Source organism: Parasteatoda tepidariorum, chromosome 7 (assembly GCF_043381705.1).
Source record: "Parasteatoda tepidariorum isolate YZ-2023 chromosome 7, CAS_Ptep_4.0, whole genome shotgun sequence".
In the NCBI taxonomy this organism is placed as follows: Eukaryota; Metazoa; Arthropoda; class Arachnida; order Araneae; family Theridiidae; genus Parasteatoda; species Parasteatoda tepidariorum.
The window spans coordinates 6401571-6418550 of record NC_092210.1 but is presented as its reverse complement, the minus strand read 5'-3'; the positions used below and the strand labels follow the sequence as shown (position 1 = coordinate 6418550).

At 34.3% G+C, this 16980-nt stretch overlaps 2 protein-coding genes across 4 annotated transcripts in view; both read left to right on the top strand.

Annotated features, from left to right (window-relative positions):
* The window catches only part of LOC107455175 (Octopamine receptor in mushroom bodies), a 207486-nt gene that overhangs the window by 113901 nt on the left and 76605 nt on the right, over nucleotides 1–16980 (top strand). The gene's annotated exons all lie outside the window — the stretch shown is intronic.
* Nucleotides 13814–14257, top strand: LOC122268901 (uncharacterized). Its single transcript, XM_043039792.1, has one exon. It carries the CDS (start codon nucleotides 13814–13816, stop codon nucleotides 14255–14257), a length of 444 nt encoding a protein of 147 aa, XP_042895726.1.

Genomic DNA, 16980 nt, shown 5'->3' with positions numbered 1-16980 from the left:
TATATATATATAATGAAAAGTTTTTTATATCTACATCCTACTTACCCTACATTAGTTATTAGTTCATTAATCAAGTAGTGTTTAATTTCGAAAGGGGGTTTTGTCCCCCAAACCCTCCCCAAAACTACGTCACTGTCTCTAATCGATTTCCTTTTATTTAACAAAGAAAGTATTAAAGCAGAATGAAACAAAACCTAATTGACAAGAAAAATACAAATAAGAGCAAAAGCTTTTTTTCGTTCTTCATAGAAGTCGGGAATCATACTAAAAAATAGAAACACGATTAGAGTATTGACTGTCTTTTTTTTTCCTTCTCTTTTTATTTTTAAATCCAAGTAAAATAAATTAGTTGGTGGATTTAAATAAAACGCGCCTCTTAACAATCTACTCTATCACCTAAAAGCAGTCTTGAATCGCATTACATGTGCTGTTAAGTGGAGTTGTATTGTTACTTCTGCTCATTTAGAAATTTTAATTTAGCTTAACTTCAAGCCATTTACTTCTTTAATTAAGGAAACAATTGAGATCTTTTAATTAAAATTAAGACATTCCGTTAGAGTCACCTAATTTCTTATGGACGATAATGTTAAATAATTGTTTTTAAAAAAATATCGTCTGTGAGCTTTTTATTTCCGGACGCAAAATACGTGCTTAAGAAAATGGACACAGCTCAAAATGCGTTTTTAAAAAAGTGCACACTACTTGAAATGTATTTTTAGAAAATGGATGTAGCTCAAAATACATTTTTAAAAAAATTGACATAGCTCGTAATACGTTGTTTTTTTTTTAAATGGACACAGCTGAAATTTTTTTTTTAAATGGACACAGCTCGAAATGCATTTTTAAAAAAATAGACACTGCTCGAAATGCGTTTTTAAGAAATGAGTTTCTAAATAAGGTAAATTGAGTAAATAATTTCTCGCTTAGTTGTTATATTTGGATTGAATAATGAAAAGGCGCATTTTTTGCTGTGTCCAAACACGAATTTCAAGCTGTGTCCATTTGCTTGAACAGGCATTTTGAGTTGTGTCTAGAATAAAAAAACTCGCAGACGATATGTAATCACACTCTCCCTTATTGCATTCGATTAGACTTAAAGATTGGGCAGCTTCAAGGAGCAAGGCACATCAATCAGAGATCTATTGTTCCTAAACCTAAGATCATGACTAGTGGAAAAGCTTTATAGCTGAAACAAAGTTCAGCAAACACCTCACAGAAATATCATGTAGTTCCCAGGCTATAACACCTCACAGAAATATCAAGTAGTTCACAATGTTGTCCCAGATGCTGAAATCTTTGAGCAGAATATACTTTACATTCACAAAAAGTGTGTCGTGAAGACTCCTCCTCAGGATGACAACCATGACTAATAGGAATACAATAGGTGTAATATAAGTAATGTAAAGGTGCCTCCTGAAGGTGTGAGAAGACCAATAATCTTCCTCAAACTATTCCTGTTTAGCTTATGAAGCTCTTCTTGACGCACATCATTGCAGTCAAGATTTAACTCCTATGCTTGTCTCAATCGCAGCCGTGGTGTGTGATCGTGGCGTGGTGATAAGACATTCTGACAAGGCTACACAAACCATTAATTGCAGTTCGTTAAGATCAAATCTGATGGAGCCCAATTTAGTCCTAGACCAGCAGACAATGGCGCCATGTGCGACAATAAAACTAATAATCATTGAGAGTATTGCATTAGATACATTCATATAAAATAGCTTAATAAAAGAAAAATACCTTAGAGCTACACTAGTGTAAGAAATTAAGAAAATTTGCAAACTTGGTCTATTATCTCTAGAACTACTGGGCAGATTTTAATGAAATTTTATATCTACATACATTGATGCAACGGAAAACAAATAATCATTCAATAATTGTAATACACACACGTGATTGTGCGTAATACTCGTTGGAGTTGGAAGGTATGAAACTCTTACAGATATACAAGTCTTGCAGCGTGATTTCATACTTGGAGATAAGGCAGTTTATCATTTCTTGTGGCAATTTGCATGGATTATCTTGTGGCAATTTCATACCTCCCGACTCCAACGAGTGGTACTTTCGATCATGCGTGTGTATTACAATTGTTGAATGGTTATTTGTTTTGTATTGTATCGATGTATGTTCATATCAAGTTTCATCAAAATCGGTCCAGTAGTTCTTGAGATACTTGACCAAGTCTGCAAATTCTCTTAATTTCTTACACCAGTGTAGGGTAAACCAGCCAGTGAAGGAACACTACCCAGTAAAGGATATATATATTGATTAAAAATAAAAATTTGAAAGTTTTTCTTTAGATTGATTGGTAACAATAGNAAATGGGTTATCTGGGGTATGGTCCCCTCTTACAGATATACAAGTCTTGCAGCGTGATTTCACACTTGAAATAAGGCAGTTTATCATTTCTTGTGGCAATTGGCATGGATTATCTAGTGGCAATTTCATATCTCCCGACTCCAACGAGTGGTACTCTCGATCATGCGAGTGTATTACAATTGTTGAATGGTTATTTGTTTTGTATTGTATCGATGTATGTTCATATCAAGTTTCATCAAAATCGGTCCAGTAGTTCTTGAGATAATTGACCAAGTCTGCAAATTCTCTTAATTTCTTACACCAGTGTACGGTAAACCAACCAGTGAAGGAACACTACCCAGTGAAGGATATATATATTGATTAAAAATAAAAATTTGAAAGTTTTTCGTTAGATTGATTGGTAACAATGGCTTACTGCCAAACAATAGGAAGCCATCTAGCAATGTTTCGGATTACCTGGTCAAATAGACTTCTCTGGAAAAATTTCTGAATTTGTTATTATCTCTGCAACACCTTGTTTCTTTGAAAAAATTATAAGGTTAGTGTATGTATTTATATGTTTGAATTGGAATTAATTGCATGTAATAGTTTTATTTTTCTCACTGTGAAAAAGAGAATTCAAACTATAGTTATTGAAGTTACGTTTTGTATTTTTAAGCATCATAGCATAATAAAGTACTGAGATAAGGGGGTGTTTATTCACTGGATCACCAAACGATGAAAAACCAGTGAAGGAACAAGTGTTCCTTTACTGGATTTTGTTCTAAATTAATGAAAATGAAAGATAAACTTTAATTTTCTTGTACCTTTAGTGATGTTCCGCATCAAAAGTATGTTAAAATTACAAACCAGTGAGGGAACAGGCATGTTCCTTTACTGGGCATAGATTTTCCAGTGAGTGAACAGTATGTGTTAATATGTTGACACTTTAATTTTCAATTCATGATTCCAAAAAAATTTCACATTTTCCAAGTATTTATGTGTTATAATTTCAGGGATAGGCTTGTTTTTAAATATTTGTATGGCTTATAAATTCATAAAAAGCATTAAAAAATAACCAAAATTAAGTGTTCCTTTACTAGATGTTCATTCACTGGTAAGACCTGTTCCTTCACTTGGTCTTCTTACTACTTGTTATTTAAACCTCCAAAACTTTGAAGCAATATTATGTAAGTTCTCAACAATTTTTTTTACATAATTTGCAAGTAGGAGCAAATATGTTGACACTGTGATTTAACTAAAATTACGAATTTTGAAATTAATTTGATTTTTTAAAAGGCAAGCGAAGCTTAAGTGCTCCTTCACTGGTTAGTTAACCCTACATGCTTTGTTGCAGAAACCTTAGTATCAATCTGTGACAACGTTGAGAAATTCTAAAATTTATCTTCAGGAAGTGTTTTGAAAAATTTGTATTCATATGTTGCTTTTTGTAAGTTTTAAAGAGCAATAATATCTAACACCATAATGAGGAAATGTCTGCACTACTAAAAGAAAGTATTTAATTAATTAAAACGTTATTAATTTGAAATTTATTAATGAATGTTAAATTCTATATTCAATTTCAAAATCAATTAGGATTATTCGTTTCACCTGTTTAACAATATAACATATACACTTCAATATGCAAAAATGTGAAGGAAAGAAACTGAAACTTGAATTTTTTCTTAATCTTGATTCATTGTAATATATTTTATAAACTTCTACTTATAAAACAGAAATCACGCTTTTGCCGAAATAATTGCTTTAGTTACATAGTGCTTCATTTTGGTTAACTTAAATCCAGCTTAATAAATAAAAATCCAACCCAAATCTCACTTGATAAAAATCGAAATTTTATCCTAATTAATAAATAAAAATCCAAATGCAATTCAACATAACAATTAAAAAAGCAAATCCAATCAATGTTTGCAGAAATATGTAACTGAAGGCACGAAAACTATATTATTCTATTGAAAAGTAAACAGTATGTTTATGTGCCGATCGTTTTTCTTTCAGATATAAAGTGCGTTAAATGTTTCGTGTAGTTCATTCAAACCATAAAAAAAGTACGTCGTAAAACTTTACTTACCGGTCTCTTTTGCGACCGTGTACAATAAAGTATATCTACGTAAATTTCATTCCTGGATGCAAGTAAATGCTTTGCTTTATGTTACAACGAACACGTTTTAAGAACTATAAACTTTTTTTTTTAAAAAAAAGAAAAGGAATATTCTTCGCATACTGGTCAGAAAATGTAATGTGCGGTTTGTTACTGCTAAGTTTTATTCCCCACAAGTCTATTACAATTTTTGTTCCTACCTTGTGTTGTAAAAATATCAGATGATTTAAGAAACCAATTTAAATATTTATTCTCACAAAATTTATGTATTAGCTGCAAATTTCATCCACAGATGGCACTGTTGACTAAAAAACTCTAAAACACTTTTTTTTTTTTTGCTGCTTGTCAAATCATTTTATCTGAAGTACAGGGTGATACAAGGAAATTGAAGACCTTGAGATAATCCAATTTGCAAGTAGGTAGGCAGGTACTTTATTTACGTCACACCAGAGCTGCACAGTGGGCTTTTGGCGACGGTCAACATCCCTAAGGATCATCCGAAGACATGTCATCGCAATTTTGATCCTCTGCAGAAGGGATGACTCCCTTACTTTGGTAGTCCGACGACCTGCTAGCGAAATCGAGCACTTTACGGTAGAACAGTTTAACGAGGACCGATACCCCGCACCCTCGGTCCCTACGCAGGCTGATCAAAATGATCACCCACCCGCTTGCTGACCGCAGCCAGAAATGTTTGACTTCGGTGTTCTACTGGGAACCGTATCTTTGCGATCAGTTTACAATCTAATTTGCACACAAGGTGATCAGTTTACAATCTAATTTGCACACAAGGTGATCAGTTTACAATCTAATTTGCACACAAGGTGATCAGTTTACAATCTAATTTGCACTAATAAACACAAGGAAAAAATATCTCTGTTTGTCAGAACGGCNTTTACGGTTGAACAATTTAACGATGACCGATACCCTGCACCCTCGGTCCCTACGCAGGCTGATCAAAGTGATCACCCACCCGCTTGCTGACCGCAGTCAGAAATGTTTGACTTCGGTGTTCTACTGGGAACCGTGTCTTTGCGATCAGTTTACAATCTAATTTGCACACAAGGTGATCAGTTTACAATCTAATTTGCACTAATAAACACAAGGAAAAAATATCTCTGTTTGTCAGAACGGCGTGCATGCAGTATGCCATTTATGTTTTTACCACAAAATATCAACACTGTAAAAAAACTCCGCAAATCTTTATCCAGTATTTTGTGCAAAGTTTCTCATTATCACAAAGTTTAGTTAAATGAAAGAACATTTTATTTTAGTTACACCACAAATTGTGAAATATGATCGATAAGTGCTTTCTATGATGACGGCATCAAAATTTTGTAAAAAGCACAAAACTTTGACAGTGACTGTAAACGGAACGATATTTATTTACGACGCCATGTTTTCCTAACAACTCGTTTCGGTGTATAGGGACGAGTAATGAATGTTTCAAGTATCATTTTATTTAGGTAAAAGACTTATTTGCATTAGTTAAAGTTAATTTCTTTTATGTTGTCTTTTTAAATTTGGTTGGCAGTATAAAATGGTTAGAGGTATTTCATAAAATAACCTACTTACGGTAAATAGTTTTATTATGGTAAATAGCAACCTTGGCTTGCTCTTAAAAATACTTAATAATAGTGCAACCTTCCTCTGTTTTTATAAGAGAAAAAAAAGAATGTAAATAAGTATTTTGTTTCTTTAAAAACACCTACTTTTGGTACTGATCTTTGGAGCCAATGAATATACCCAAATATGGTTTCTGAATTAAAATAACTGTTACTTTTCAGACTGTTCTTAAAAACAGTTTAAAAACGTACTGTATAAACTTATCATTATATTTCCCCAAACCCTTTAATGGGAGAATTACTGTTCTTACTCCTTGTTTGATTAGAAATCCTTAATCAATTTACTAATTTTTACTTTACTAATTAGAATAAAGGTTTTAAATACTTGTTAGTAACGTAATAAGGTTTGCTATTAATTTACACTTCATATCTCTGCAAACAAATTATTCTATAATTTTTAACAACAAGAATCCGAACTCCTACTGAACCTGTTACTGAATTAAAATAACTGTTACTTTATCTTTAATGGTATATTGCCGCCCTTTAAATCTAAATCAAACTTTCTGAAATTAGATATTTCTGAAAACCGTTAAAAATTTATACACATGAGTGATATTTAACATGAAACCTCATTCCCTTTGAAAATCCCTTTCGATGTTGGGCAAAGACTGTAAACAAATCAAATTAGAATTTAAGTGGATTTTCGGAAAACAGGCGAAATAGATTTTGTCCCGTGGGATTTAAGTCGTGAGAACTATCCTATGCGTGTCCTTCTTTCTTTCTACATTTAATTAATTATTTGATGTAGAAGTTGCGGTTTACATAAACTACGGCGTATTTTTTGATAATTAACTCCCAATTTTTGCATACATTTTCGTGGCAACGGTGAAGCTGTGTAAAGGATGTTTATTACATTTTATTTTATTTTGTTCGTAGCCGACATATTTCATTTTACAGAATCGTAGGTGTTCATTGGTGAATTAACTTTTATGAGTTAGGTGAAAGGATAAACTGGAATAAAAAGGAATATTTGGGACGGATTAACTATTTCTCGATATTCCATCCGAGTTGAAATTAATTGAATGCTTGATAAGTGGAATAAAAATAATGTAAATCAAAGCCGCCTATTTTAATTTGTTTTATTTATTTTACTGAATTTGTTTGAAAAGAAGGTTCGGTTACTTCTCAAATTATTAGCTTAATGCTCTAAGATTAATTAAGTTTATGTTTACTTTGTAAACAAAGTTTTAAATCGTAAAATTTTTGTTTTTGAATATGCCTGCTTGAACAAATTATAATTAAGAACGATTCGCTGACGTCATCGCAACGCATTTTACAAAATTTCTTTTAGCCCTAATCACAGTGGAGCCCTCTAGCAGCACTTAGAATAAAACTTTTTATGCAGCGTATGTGAATAATAGAGACTTAGCAATTTATAATTTAGTGTCTCTGTCATATATTTTGTTTAATTCAATTACTTTCTATCAATGTTACGTTTATATTTATCGTTCTAATAATAAGACTTTTTTATGCTTTATTTCAATAAAATTAATCAAGTTTTGATTTCGTAAATTTATGGTGCTTAAAACTGATAATAAAAATACACTAACTAATTCTGAGCTTCTCTGTGATATGAATAAGGAACTGAATGTAAACAACGACAGGATTCTAAGAACTTTAAGAAACTTCTAGAATTCCCAGGGTGCTTGCGAGGTGACGTTTGAATAGGCTTGATATTCCAGTAATTTTCATTGTTATGATTTATGTTTCAATTTACGTGTAATCTTTCCATTCATAAAAGTTTTCGGTAGTTTATAAATTCTAAAAGGTCGTAAGTATTAAATTTATTTAATAAAATTAATATCACGACATAAATAAAGTGTAAGGTTTGCCATGTTTTTAGCGTTATCCCTTATCCGGCTATATTTGTGTAAAATAGTGCCGTCTGCTATTTCTTGATAGTTTTTGTTGCCTATTGTTATTAAAAAAGGTAAAGTACCAACCTTAATAACCACGTTCTCCGCTAAAATTAAATGAATTAAGATAAATTTAAATTTTAAAAACGTTTATATCTTAAGCACTACAAGTATAATAATATTGGATGGGGTGTTTTCTCAATGTTAGGTATAAAAATAAATTGGAAGTAGTCTTCTGTTGAATTTTGACCACTATCACCACCTGTACTTAGCTTTATATGGTTCTCCATCCATAAACTATAAAGAAACTAGCTCCGATTAGTTAAACCTATTAACAAAACTAGGAACTTAACACATTTTGCTTTAGAATTATTATTTGCCTTTTTCTCTTGCTGTGGCTTTAAGGTGGCAATGATTCATGTACCGTGGGCAAAAAAATCATCCAGCAAAACTTTTGATCTTATGATTGAATTTTTATGAACTATTTTGCCAACTTAAAGATCCATAGGGGTGACCTAAAATATACTAATTATTTAGCTCAAATCAAGTTGCGGAACCAGAGACAAAAAAGATAATTTCTGTAAATAAACAAGGAATTTGGATTTTTTTACCATCAAAATACGATGGTGTCGTATTGTTATAATATTCCGATATTCATTTCCAAAAGTTAAAATTCTTGATGATCCCATCAGAATATTTTGATGGTTCATGTTAGTTTCAGTGCGATTCATGATGTTCCAACATCATTTGATGGTCCCATCATCCATCATTTTCCATTATTCGTTCATGGTTTTTGATATGCCAACGAACTTCCATCATTCCACGATGGAAAATGCTACTTGATTGCTATGTTGGTTAACCATATGTTGGTAAGAGAAGTTTGATTCTCATAAACCAGCAATCAATGATGGTCCGAGACTGTCCATGATAGTTTCAACTATACTTTTCCATGATGATTGAATGGGAATTATTGTTGGTTCAGCAGGAATATATCATCAAAATATTAAGTTTTTCATGTTGGCCCATCCTGAATCAATCCGAATTACTACAATGGGATGATGGTTGTTCATGACCATTCTAACATTTGATTTCTAAGTTACTATGATGGAAGTTCGTGATGGTTCATAATGGTACAACAATGCTTCTCCCTGATGGTTTAATAACAATTCTTGTTGGTTCAGCAGGAATATACCATCAAACAATTAAGTTTTTCATGTTGGTCCATCATAAATCAGTCCGAATTACTATATTGGGGTGATGGTGGTTCATGATCGTTCCAACATTTGATTTCTAAGAAAAAATGATGGAAATTTCTGGTGGTTCGACATGAACAAGCGGATTGAATAGTATAAAAGAGGACGGAAGTTTGACCTACGCTCAAAAAACAATTTGCATACAATTATATAATTCGTTTATCCAAAAATAATTATGTGTATAAAATATTTTTCTTTAACTTATCTAATTTGTATTACTTTATTTAGCAATTTTCTGTGTGTCCAAATTTCTTAGAATTTTGTGACTTTTATAATTATTTTCATTCTTGATATTTACTAATAACTTGTTATATAACTGAAAATAATATCAAAAATATATTAAAAATTAATTTTAAACAAATTTCTTCATACATTAGTTATTCTTTCACAATGCAGTCATTTTGACTGCGTTTGGGCAATATAGGTATTTTAGTCTTTCTAGTGTTAATAATAGTAAAAAAATATTGAATTGCAAGGTATACAAGTTTTCGCTTCATGTTTAACTATGTAAGAATTATTCGTAAAAGTTTGCTAAAATTTTATATTGCTTAATTTAAAATTACATAGTTTAAAACGGCGTAAAAAAACTGTTTACCTTTCAAAAAATTATTCGACCGTTATTAAATTACTCTTAAAAATAATAAATATTTATTAACAATTACTTTTAACATGGATAAACAATACTTTGATCGCTTACAAGGAAAAAAAACTTTACATTTGCTAAAACCGAACAAAGACACTTTGGTACCTTGGTGAACGCAGCTAGTGCAATCAGAAACTAATAAAATTATGCAAATATTTTTTAAATTCTCCTTTAAATGTTTTAAAAAATGTTACTGGTGTTTCAGATGTTCCTTCAGTAGCCGTTATTTTGTAACAGATAACACGCATTATTTTTTACCTTATTCTAATGATACACCAATATTATGACCTTACTCACCTGCATTGTTTTTAAATATCCCTACACAGAAATTAAATAATTTTCCCTATTCAATCCTTTTAATGGTAACGACTTTCCCTAAACCTGTTATTTAATCCCTCGTGTCTCTGTTTTATGTCCTATTTGCTGACCAACTACAACTCATAAAATCTAGGATATTTCTTTTAATCTCTCTCAATGTTAAACAACCGAATGACTACATTACAGTCGTCGACGGAAATCTTTTTTTTGTTAGTCTTGGCGGCAATTAAAATTTATTGCCCTGCAAATTTTCCTTTTTAGTGGTCAACAGAATGTTTATTCAGATGCAGAGTTCTATTAAAAAATAAATAAATAAATTTAATTAATAATAAAAAATTAAAAATAATGATAATAATTTTGTTCGAGCCATGGTGGCTTAGGGGATAGAGCTCTCGCCTCCCAATGTGGCGAATCGGGTTCGAATCCCAGCAATTGCTGGTCGATTCGAATCCCGCGACCGGCTTGCACTGACCACCGTGCTGACATAAAATATCCTCAGTGGTAGACGGATCATGGGTTAGAGTCTCCTTGCCATCTGGCTAACCGCGGGAGGTTTTCGTGGCTTTCCTCTCCATGTAACGCAAATGCTGGCTAGTTCCATCAAAAAGTCCTCCACGAAGACAAATTTCTCTCAATACTTAATCCAGAAGTTCTCTTGTCTTCTTGATCGGGTTCAAAATTACAAAACTACGGAGTTGAACATTAGTAGTCGTAATCCCAAAAAATTCGATCGACTGTTCAAGGACGGTTATAAAATAAAATAAAAAGTAATTTTGTTGACAGATTCGTGATGGCTCAGAGGATAAAGCGTTCGCCTTCCAATGATGGGAACTGGATTCAATCTGGGTCAGTATGAAGAAATATTAGCAAGTTGATACTGATTACTTTTAAATGCAACTGTACTATAAAAATTTCTTCTGAAACTTTTATGATCCACGACTGAAATTAAAATTAAAAATAGTGTTACAACTTGTTAGCAACAAATTTAGTTAAAAATAGCGTATTTTATTATTCTTTTCCGATAAAGTTTACCTTTACAATGCTAAGCGAATCTTACTACTTAACCACTGATTCCAGAAAAAATAGCATTATTTTACGAAAAACTAATTAATTTTTTTTATAGAAAATGATTGACAATTAATTTACTTGGAGTCGTGGTTTCTCGGGGAATAGAGCATTCGCCTCCCAATGAGGTGTACCTGGTTCGGATCCTTGCGATAGCTGGTCGGTACGAATTCCGCACTCGATTCGCACTGAACACAGTGCTGAAACTAAACTTTTTGGTTAAAATTACTCTGAGCCACAAAGGCTTGAATTTATTTGCTTTTAATTGAACTAATATTATTTGAATACAAATTGATAATTTCTTTGGCCAGTGTGACAGCAATTGGGTACTTGCACTTCAAGAAGATTTCCCATACCCACACATGTGACTTATGACGTTAGCGCCAGCTAATCTTTATCTTCAAAATGGCCTATTAAAATTGAGCTATGCTTCTTTACATAAGTTAGAATGTTAATTAAAATACATAGCCGTATCGCACATCGACTTTGTTAAAATATAATTCTTTCTCGTCTACTTCTTTTACTTCACTTAGATTTATTTTTTTGTAACTGCGATATATGTTCATTTTGTGTACCAGGTAACTTTGATGCATAATTTGTTTGTGTATGTTCCACGTGGCTTGGTGCCTGTCTTTGTGTTAAATCTCTGTGTAAATAATGAAAGAATTGAAATCTTTGAGCACGAATCTTTGTGAAAGAATTTAAAATGTGTTACTTAAGAGACTTGATGAGTTTGTCTTACTCGAGATAGAATGGGAAGAATTGCTAGAAGAAAGTATGCTAACGTAAATTAGTGCCACGTTCTAACAACCAATCAGGATCGAAATACCCACACTACGTCACTTGCAGATATCCCATTGAATGTAAAAAAAAGAAAAAAAATTTCAAATGGCAGGCACTGAACTTTATTCTTCTCCTTAGAAGATGCCGGAAGTGTAAATTTTAACAATGTCGAGAATTTTAATCAACATAATGCTTTCCTTATCGCAATCCATGTCAATGGACCAAGTCTCTTTTGATGTTTAATAAGTGGCTTTTTTTTAATAGTATTATTTCTTTTATCTGATATTATCTCTATTCAAGGAATATTTCTAAACGAGGGATAATCACTCAATATAATACTACTGTCCGAGTTACATTACGTCTAATGCTATCTCTATTCGAGCAATATTCTTATAGTCTTGTACTGTCTTTATTAAAGTAATATTATGTCCAATATTACCTCCATTCTAGTAATATTCCTGTAGTTTAATACTATCTCTATCCGAGTAATTTTCCAATATTCCAGTATGATATTATCTCTGTAGGAGTAATGTTTCTTATGTCCTATTTCTTGTGTATCTTATCTAGTTATATTCTAAATATCTATTATTGTATTCGAGTGATATTCCAACAGCCTAATACTATCTCTATTCGAGTAATATTCCATCTGTCTAACACTATCACTATTGAGTTACATTATTCAGACTAATATCTCTATTAAAGAAATATTCTTTCATCCAAATACTATTTCTGTACGAGTAATAATTCTTTAGCCTAATTTTAGGTGTATAGAAATATTTTTAATGTTCTAAACGAGTAATATTTTTAATGTTCTAAACGGGTAATATTTTTAATGTTCGAAACGGGTAATATTTTTAATTTTCTAAACTACCCCTAATCGGTTAATATTCTTCCTGTCTGTGTCCTGTCTGTGTAGGAATCTTTTTCTTCTGTTAGTCACAGCGACAATAAAAATGCATTGCTTTGTGACATTTCCTTTTTAGTTGTCAACAGAATGCTTATTTAGATGATGAAAAAAAAGTTATTTCGTTCACACAGTGATTTATTCTGATTTGACATCTTAATCGCGACACTATCGAAGATTAAATTAATGAAAAAGACAGTTGATGAATGACAATGTTGAAATGAATGTCGGAACGAACGTAACATTATACGAATTCCTTAACTATTGAGTGAATCAATATTGTGACAATTTGCAGATTAATAATCGTTAAGAATTGCTGTTCTAGTATTTCTTCTACACAACTGGTCTTTAAAAGTACCTGTTATTTTTCGGGAACGGTGTTGAAAGTAGCCCAGTTATCCAACAAAATATGCATGTTTTTAGGAATTTGAGTGAATTCGTTTTTGAATTAATTAATTAATTAATTAATTAATTAATAGAACTCTATTCTCTTCAGTATTATATAGAATATTTGAAACTTGAAATTGGAATTAATTAGAATTAAAAACCTATAATTAGAAAGCAAAATTACAAGCTTTTTCTTAGTATTTCTGTTACGCAACTGTTACATGTAACCCAGTCATCCAAACAAAGTATGCGTGTTTTTAGGAATTTGAGTGAATTTGTTTTGAAATTAATTAATATGATTCTATTCCAATATATATATAAACTCATGTTTGTGAAAATTGCAACACCATGAAGGACTTATGCGAGAGAGCTGAAATTTTCAGGAAGTGCAAAGTAGAGCATGATATGCAAATGATTAAAATTTCATATCCGTAGCGCATGCGTATGCAGAACAGCGCCCTCTGAACGGCTGATGGATCCAAATAAATAGACGGCTGTAGCGATTCTTGTATGGTTATCACTGGTAATCTGCTTGTGGTAAACGTTAGCTTGGTCGGTACTTATGCCTCTTCGACGAAAGAGAGCGAGTTTTCAACAACTTACGGAATTTGAACGGGGGAGAATCATCGGCCTTCGGGAAGCTGGATTATCTTATCCGGCAGTAGCCGATGGTGTGCAGCGTAACAGTAGCACAGTGATGCGTGTTTGGAGGCAGTGGACAAACGAGTGTCAAACAACTCGAAAATCCGGGAGTGGACTCCGAAATGTCACGTCAGCTGGCAAAGATAGACACCTGGTCCGCATGGCGCTGACGGACCATACGGCTTCCTCTAGACAACTGGCAGTACAGTGGCCAACAGCTACAGGTGTTTCATTGTGTGCTTCATCAATTCGTAGACGTCTGCTGCAGCGTGGACTGCGCGCAAAGACACCTTTATACAGGATCCCCCTCACGCTAAGCAATCGCCGCCTGCGGCTGCAATGGGCCAACCAGCATAGAGACTGACATGCTGATTGGCAGCGTGTCGTGTTTTCTGACGAATCCCTTTTTAGTTTGTGGTACCATGATGGCCACATTCGTGTCAGACGTTATGCCGGGGAACGCCACCTTCCGGAGTGCGTTATCGAACGCCACAGTGGACGAACACCCGGAGTTATGGTCTGGAGAGCCATAGCATATCATGGACGATCTCAATTGCTACGAATTGTGGGTAATCTGAACAGCAACCGGTACATCAATGAAGTTCTACAGCCCCAAGCTGTTCCCTTCTTTCAAGCCTTGCCAGGCGCTGTATTTCAACAAGACAATGCCCGCCCTCATATTGCTAGCACTGTTCAATCCTTCCTTGCATCGTGACAGGTACAGCTTCTTCCTTGGTCTGCTGATTCCCCGGATATGTCGCCGATTGAACATGTGTGGGTTTTCGTTGGTCGGCGTCTCGCTCGCGATCCTCGTCCTGTTGCTTCTACAGACGAACTTTGGTTACGCGTACAAACTATATGGAATACTCTTCCTCTGACAGACATTCAACATTTGGTTGACTCCATGCCACGTCGTGTAGCAGCACTTATTGCGGCGGGTGGTGGCTACACAAAATACTAATTTTGATCTCGTGTTATTGTTTGTTTGCTTTGAAAGTTTAATCATTTATTTGTACCACTACTACTCAACTGTGTATTAAATTTCATTTAATTGTGACGATTCCTTCATGGTGTTGCAATTTTCATAAACATGAGTTTATATATCTTGCACTTCAAGAAGATTTCCCATACCCACACATGTGACTTATGACGTTAGCGCCAGCTAATCTTTATCTTCAAAATGGCCTATTAAAATTGAGCTATGCTTCTTTACATAAGTTAGAATGTTAATTAAAATACATAGCCGTATCGCACATCGACTTTGTTAAAATATAATTCTTTCTCGTCTACTTCTTTTACTTCACTTAGATTTATTTTTTTGTAACTGCGATATATGTTCATTTTGTGTACCAGGTAACTTTGATGCATAATTTGTTTGTGTATGTTCCACGTGGCTTGGTGCCTGTCTTTGTGTTAAATCTCTGTGTAAATAATGAAAGAATTGAAATCTTTGAGCACGAATCTTTGTGAAAGAATTTAAAATGTGTTACTTAAGAGACTTGATGAGTTTGTCTTACTCGAGATAGAATGGGAAGAATTGCTAGAAGAAAGTATGCTAACGTAAATTAGTGCCACGTTCTAACAACCAATCAGGATCGAAATACCCANTAAACTCATGTTTGTGAAAATTGCAACACCATGAAGGACTTATGCGAGTGAGCTGAAATTTTCAGGAAGTGCAAAGTAGAGCATGATATGCAAATGATTAGAATTTCAGATCCGTAACGCATGCGTATGCAGAACAGCGCCCTCTGAACGGCTGATGGATCCAAATAAATAGACGGCTGTAGCGATTCTTGTATGGTTATCACTGGTAATCTGCTTGTGGTAAACGTTAGCTTGGTCGTTACTTATGCCTCTTCGACGAAAGAGAGCGAGTTTTCAACAACTTACGGAGTTTGAACGGGGGAGAATCATCGGCTTTCGGGAAGCTGGATTATCTTATCGTGCAGTAGCCGATCGTGTGCAGCGTAACAGCAGCACAGTGATGCGTGTTTGGAAGCAGTGGACGAACGAGTGTCAAACAACTCGGAAATCCGGGAGTGGACTCCGAAATGTCACGCCAGCTGGCGAAGATAGACACCTGGTTCGCATGGCGCTGACGGACCATACGGCTCCCTCTAGACAACTGGCAGCACAGTGACCAACAGCTACAGGTGTTTCATTGCGTGCTTCATCAATTCGTAGACGTCTGCTGCAGCGTAGACTGCGCGCAAGGACTCCTTTATACAGGATCCCCCTCACGCTAAGCCATCGCCGCCTGCGGCTGCAATGGGCCAACCAGCATAGGGACTGGCGTGCTGATTGGCAGCGTGTCGTGTTTTCTGACGAATTCCTTTTCACATTTGTGTCAGACGTTATGCCGGTGAACGCCACCTTCCGGAGTGCGTTATCGAACGCCACAGTGGACGAACACCCAGAGTTATGGTCTGTGGTGCCATAGCATATCATGGACGATCTCAATTGCTACGAATTGTGGCTAATCTGAACAGCAACCGGTACATCAGTGAAGTTCTACAGCCCCAAGCTGTTCCCTTCTTTCAAGCCTTGACAGGCGCTGTATTTCAACAAGACAATGCCCGCCCTCATATTGCTAGGACTGTTCAATCCTTCCTTGCATCGTGACAGGTACAGCTTCTTCCTTGGCCTGCTGATTCCCCGGATATGTCGCCGATTGAACATGTGTGGGATTCGTTGGTCGGCGTCTCGCTCGCGATCCTCGTCCTGTTGCTTCCACAGACGAACTTTGGGTACGCGTACAAACTATATGGAATGCTCTTCCTCTGACAGACATTCAAAATTTGCTTGACTCCATGCCACATCGTGTAGCAGCACTTATTTCGGCGGGTGATGGCTAATCAAAATACTAATTTTGATCTCGTGTTATTGTTTGTTTGCTTTGAAAGTTTAATCATTTATTTGTACCACTACTACTCAACTGTGTATTAAATTTCATTTAATTGTGACGATTCCTTCATGGTGTTGCAATTTTCATAAACATGAGTTTATATATACATATATAAAAAATAGAATGCGACTGAAACCGATTTGCACTTGTTTACGTTCGTGTATCAATTGGTTAAATTA

Excerpts from the sequence above, each read along its gene's own strand:
- LOC122268901 (XM_043039792.1), top strand. The coding sequence starts at position 13,814 with ATGCCTCTTCGACGAAAGAGAGCGAGTTTTCAACAACTTACGGAATTT.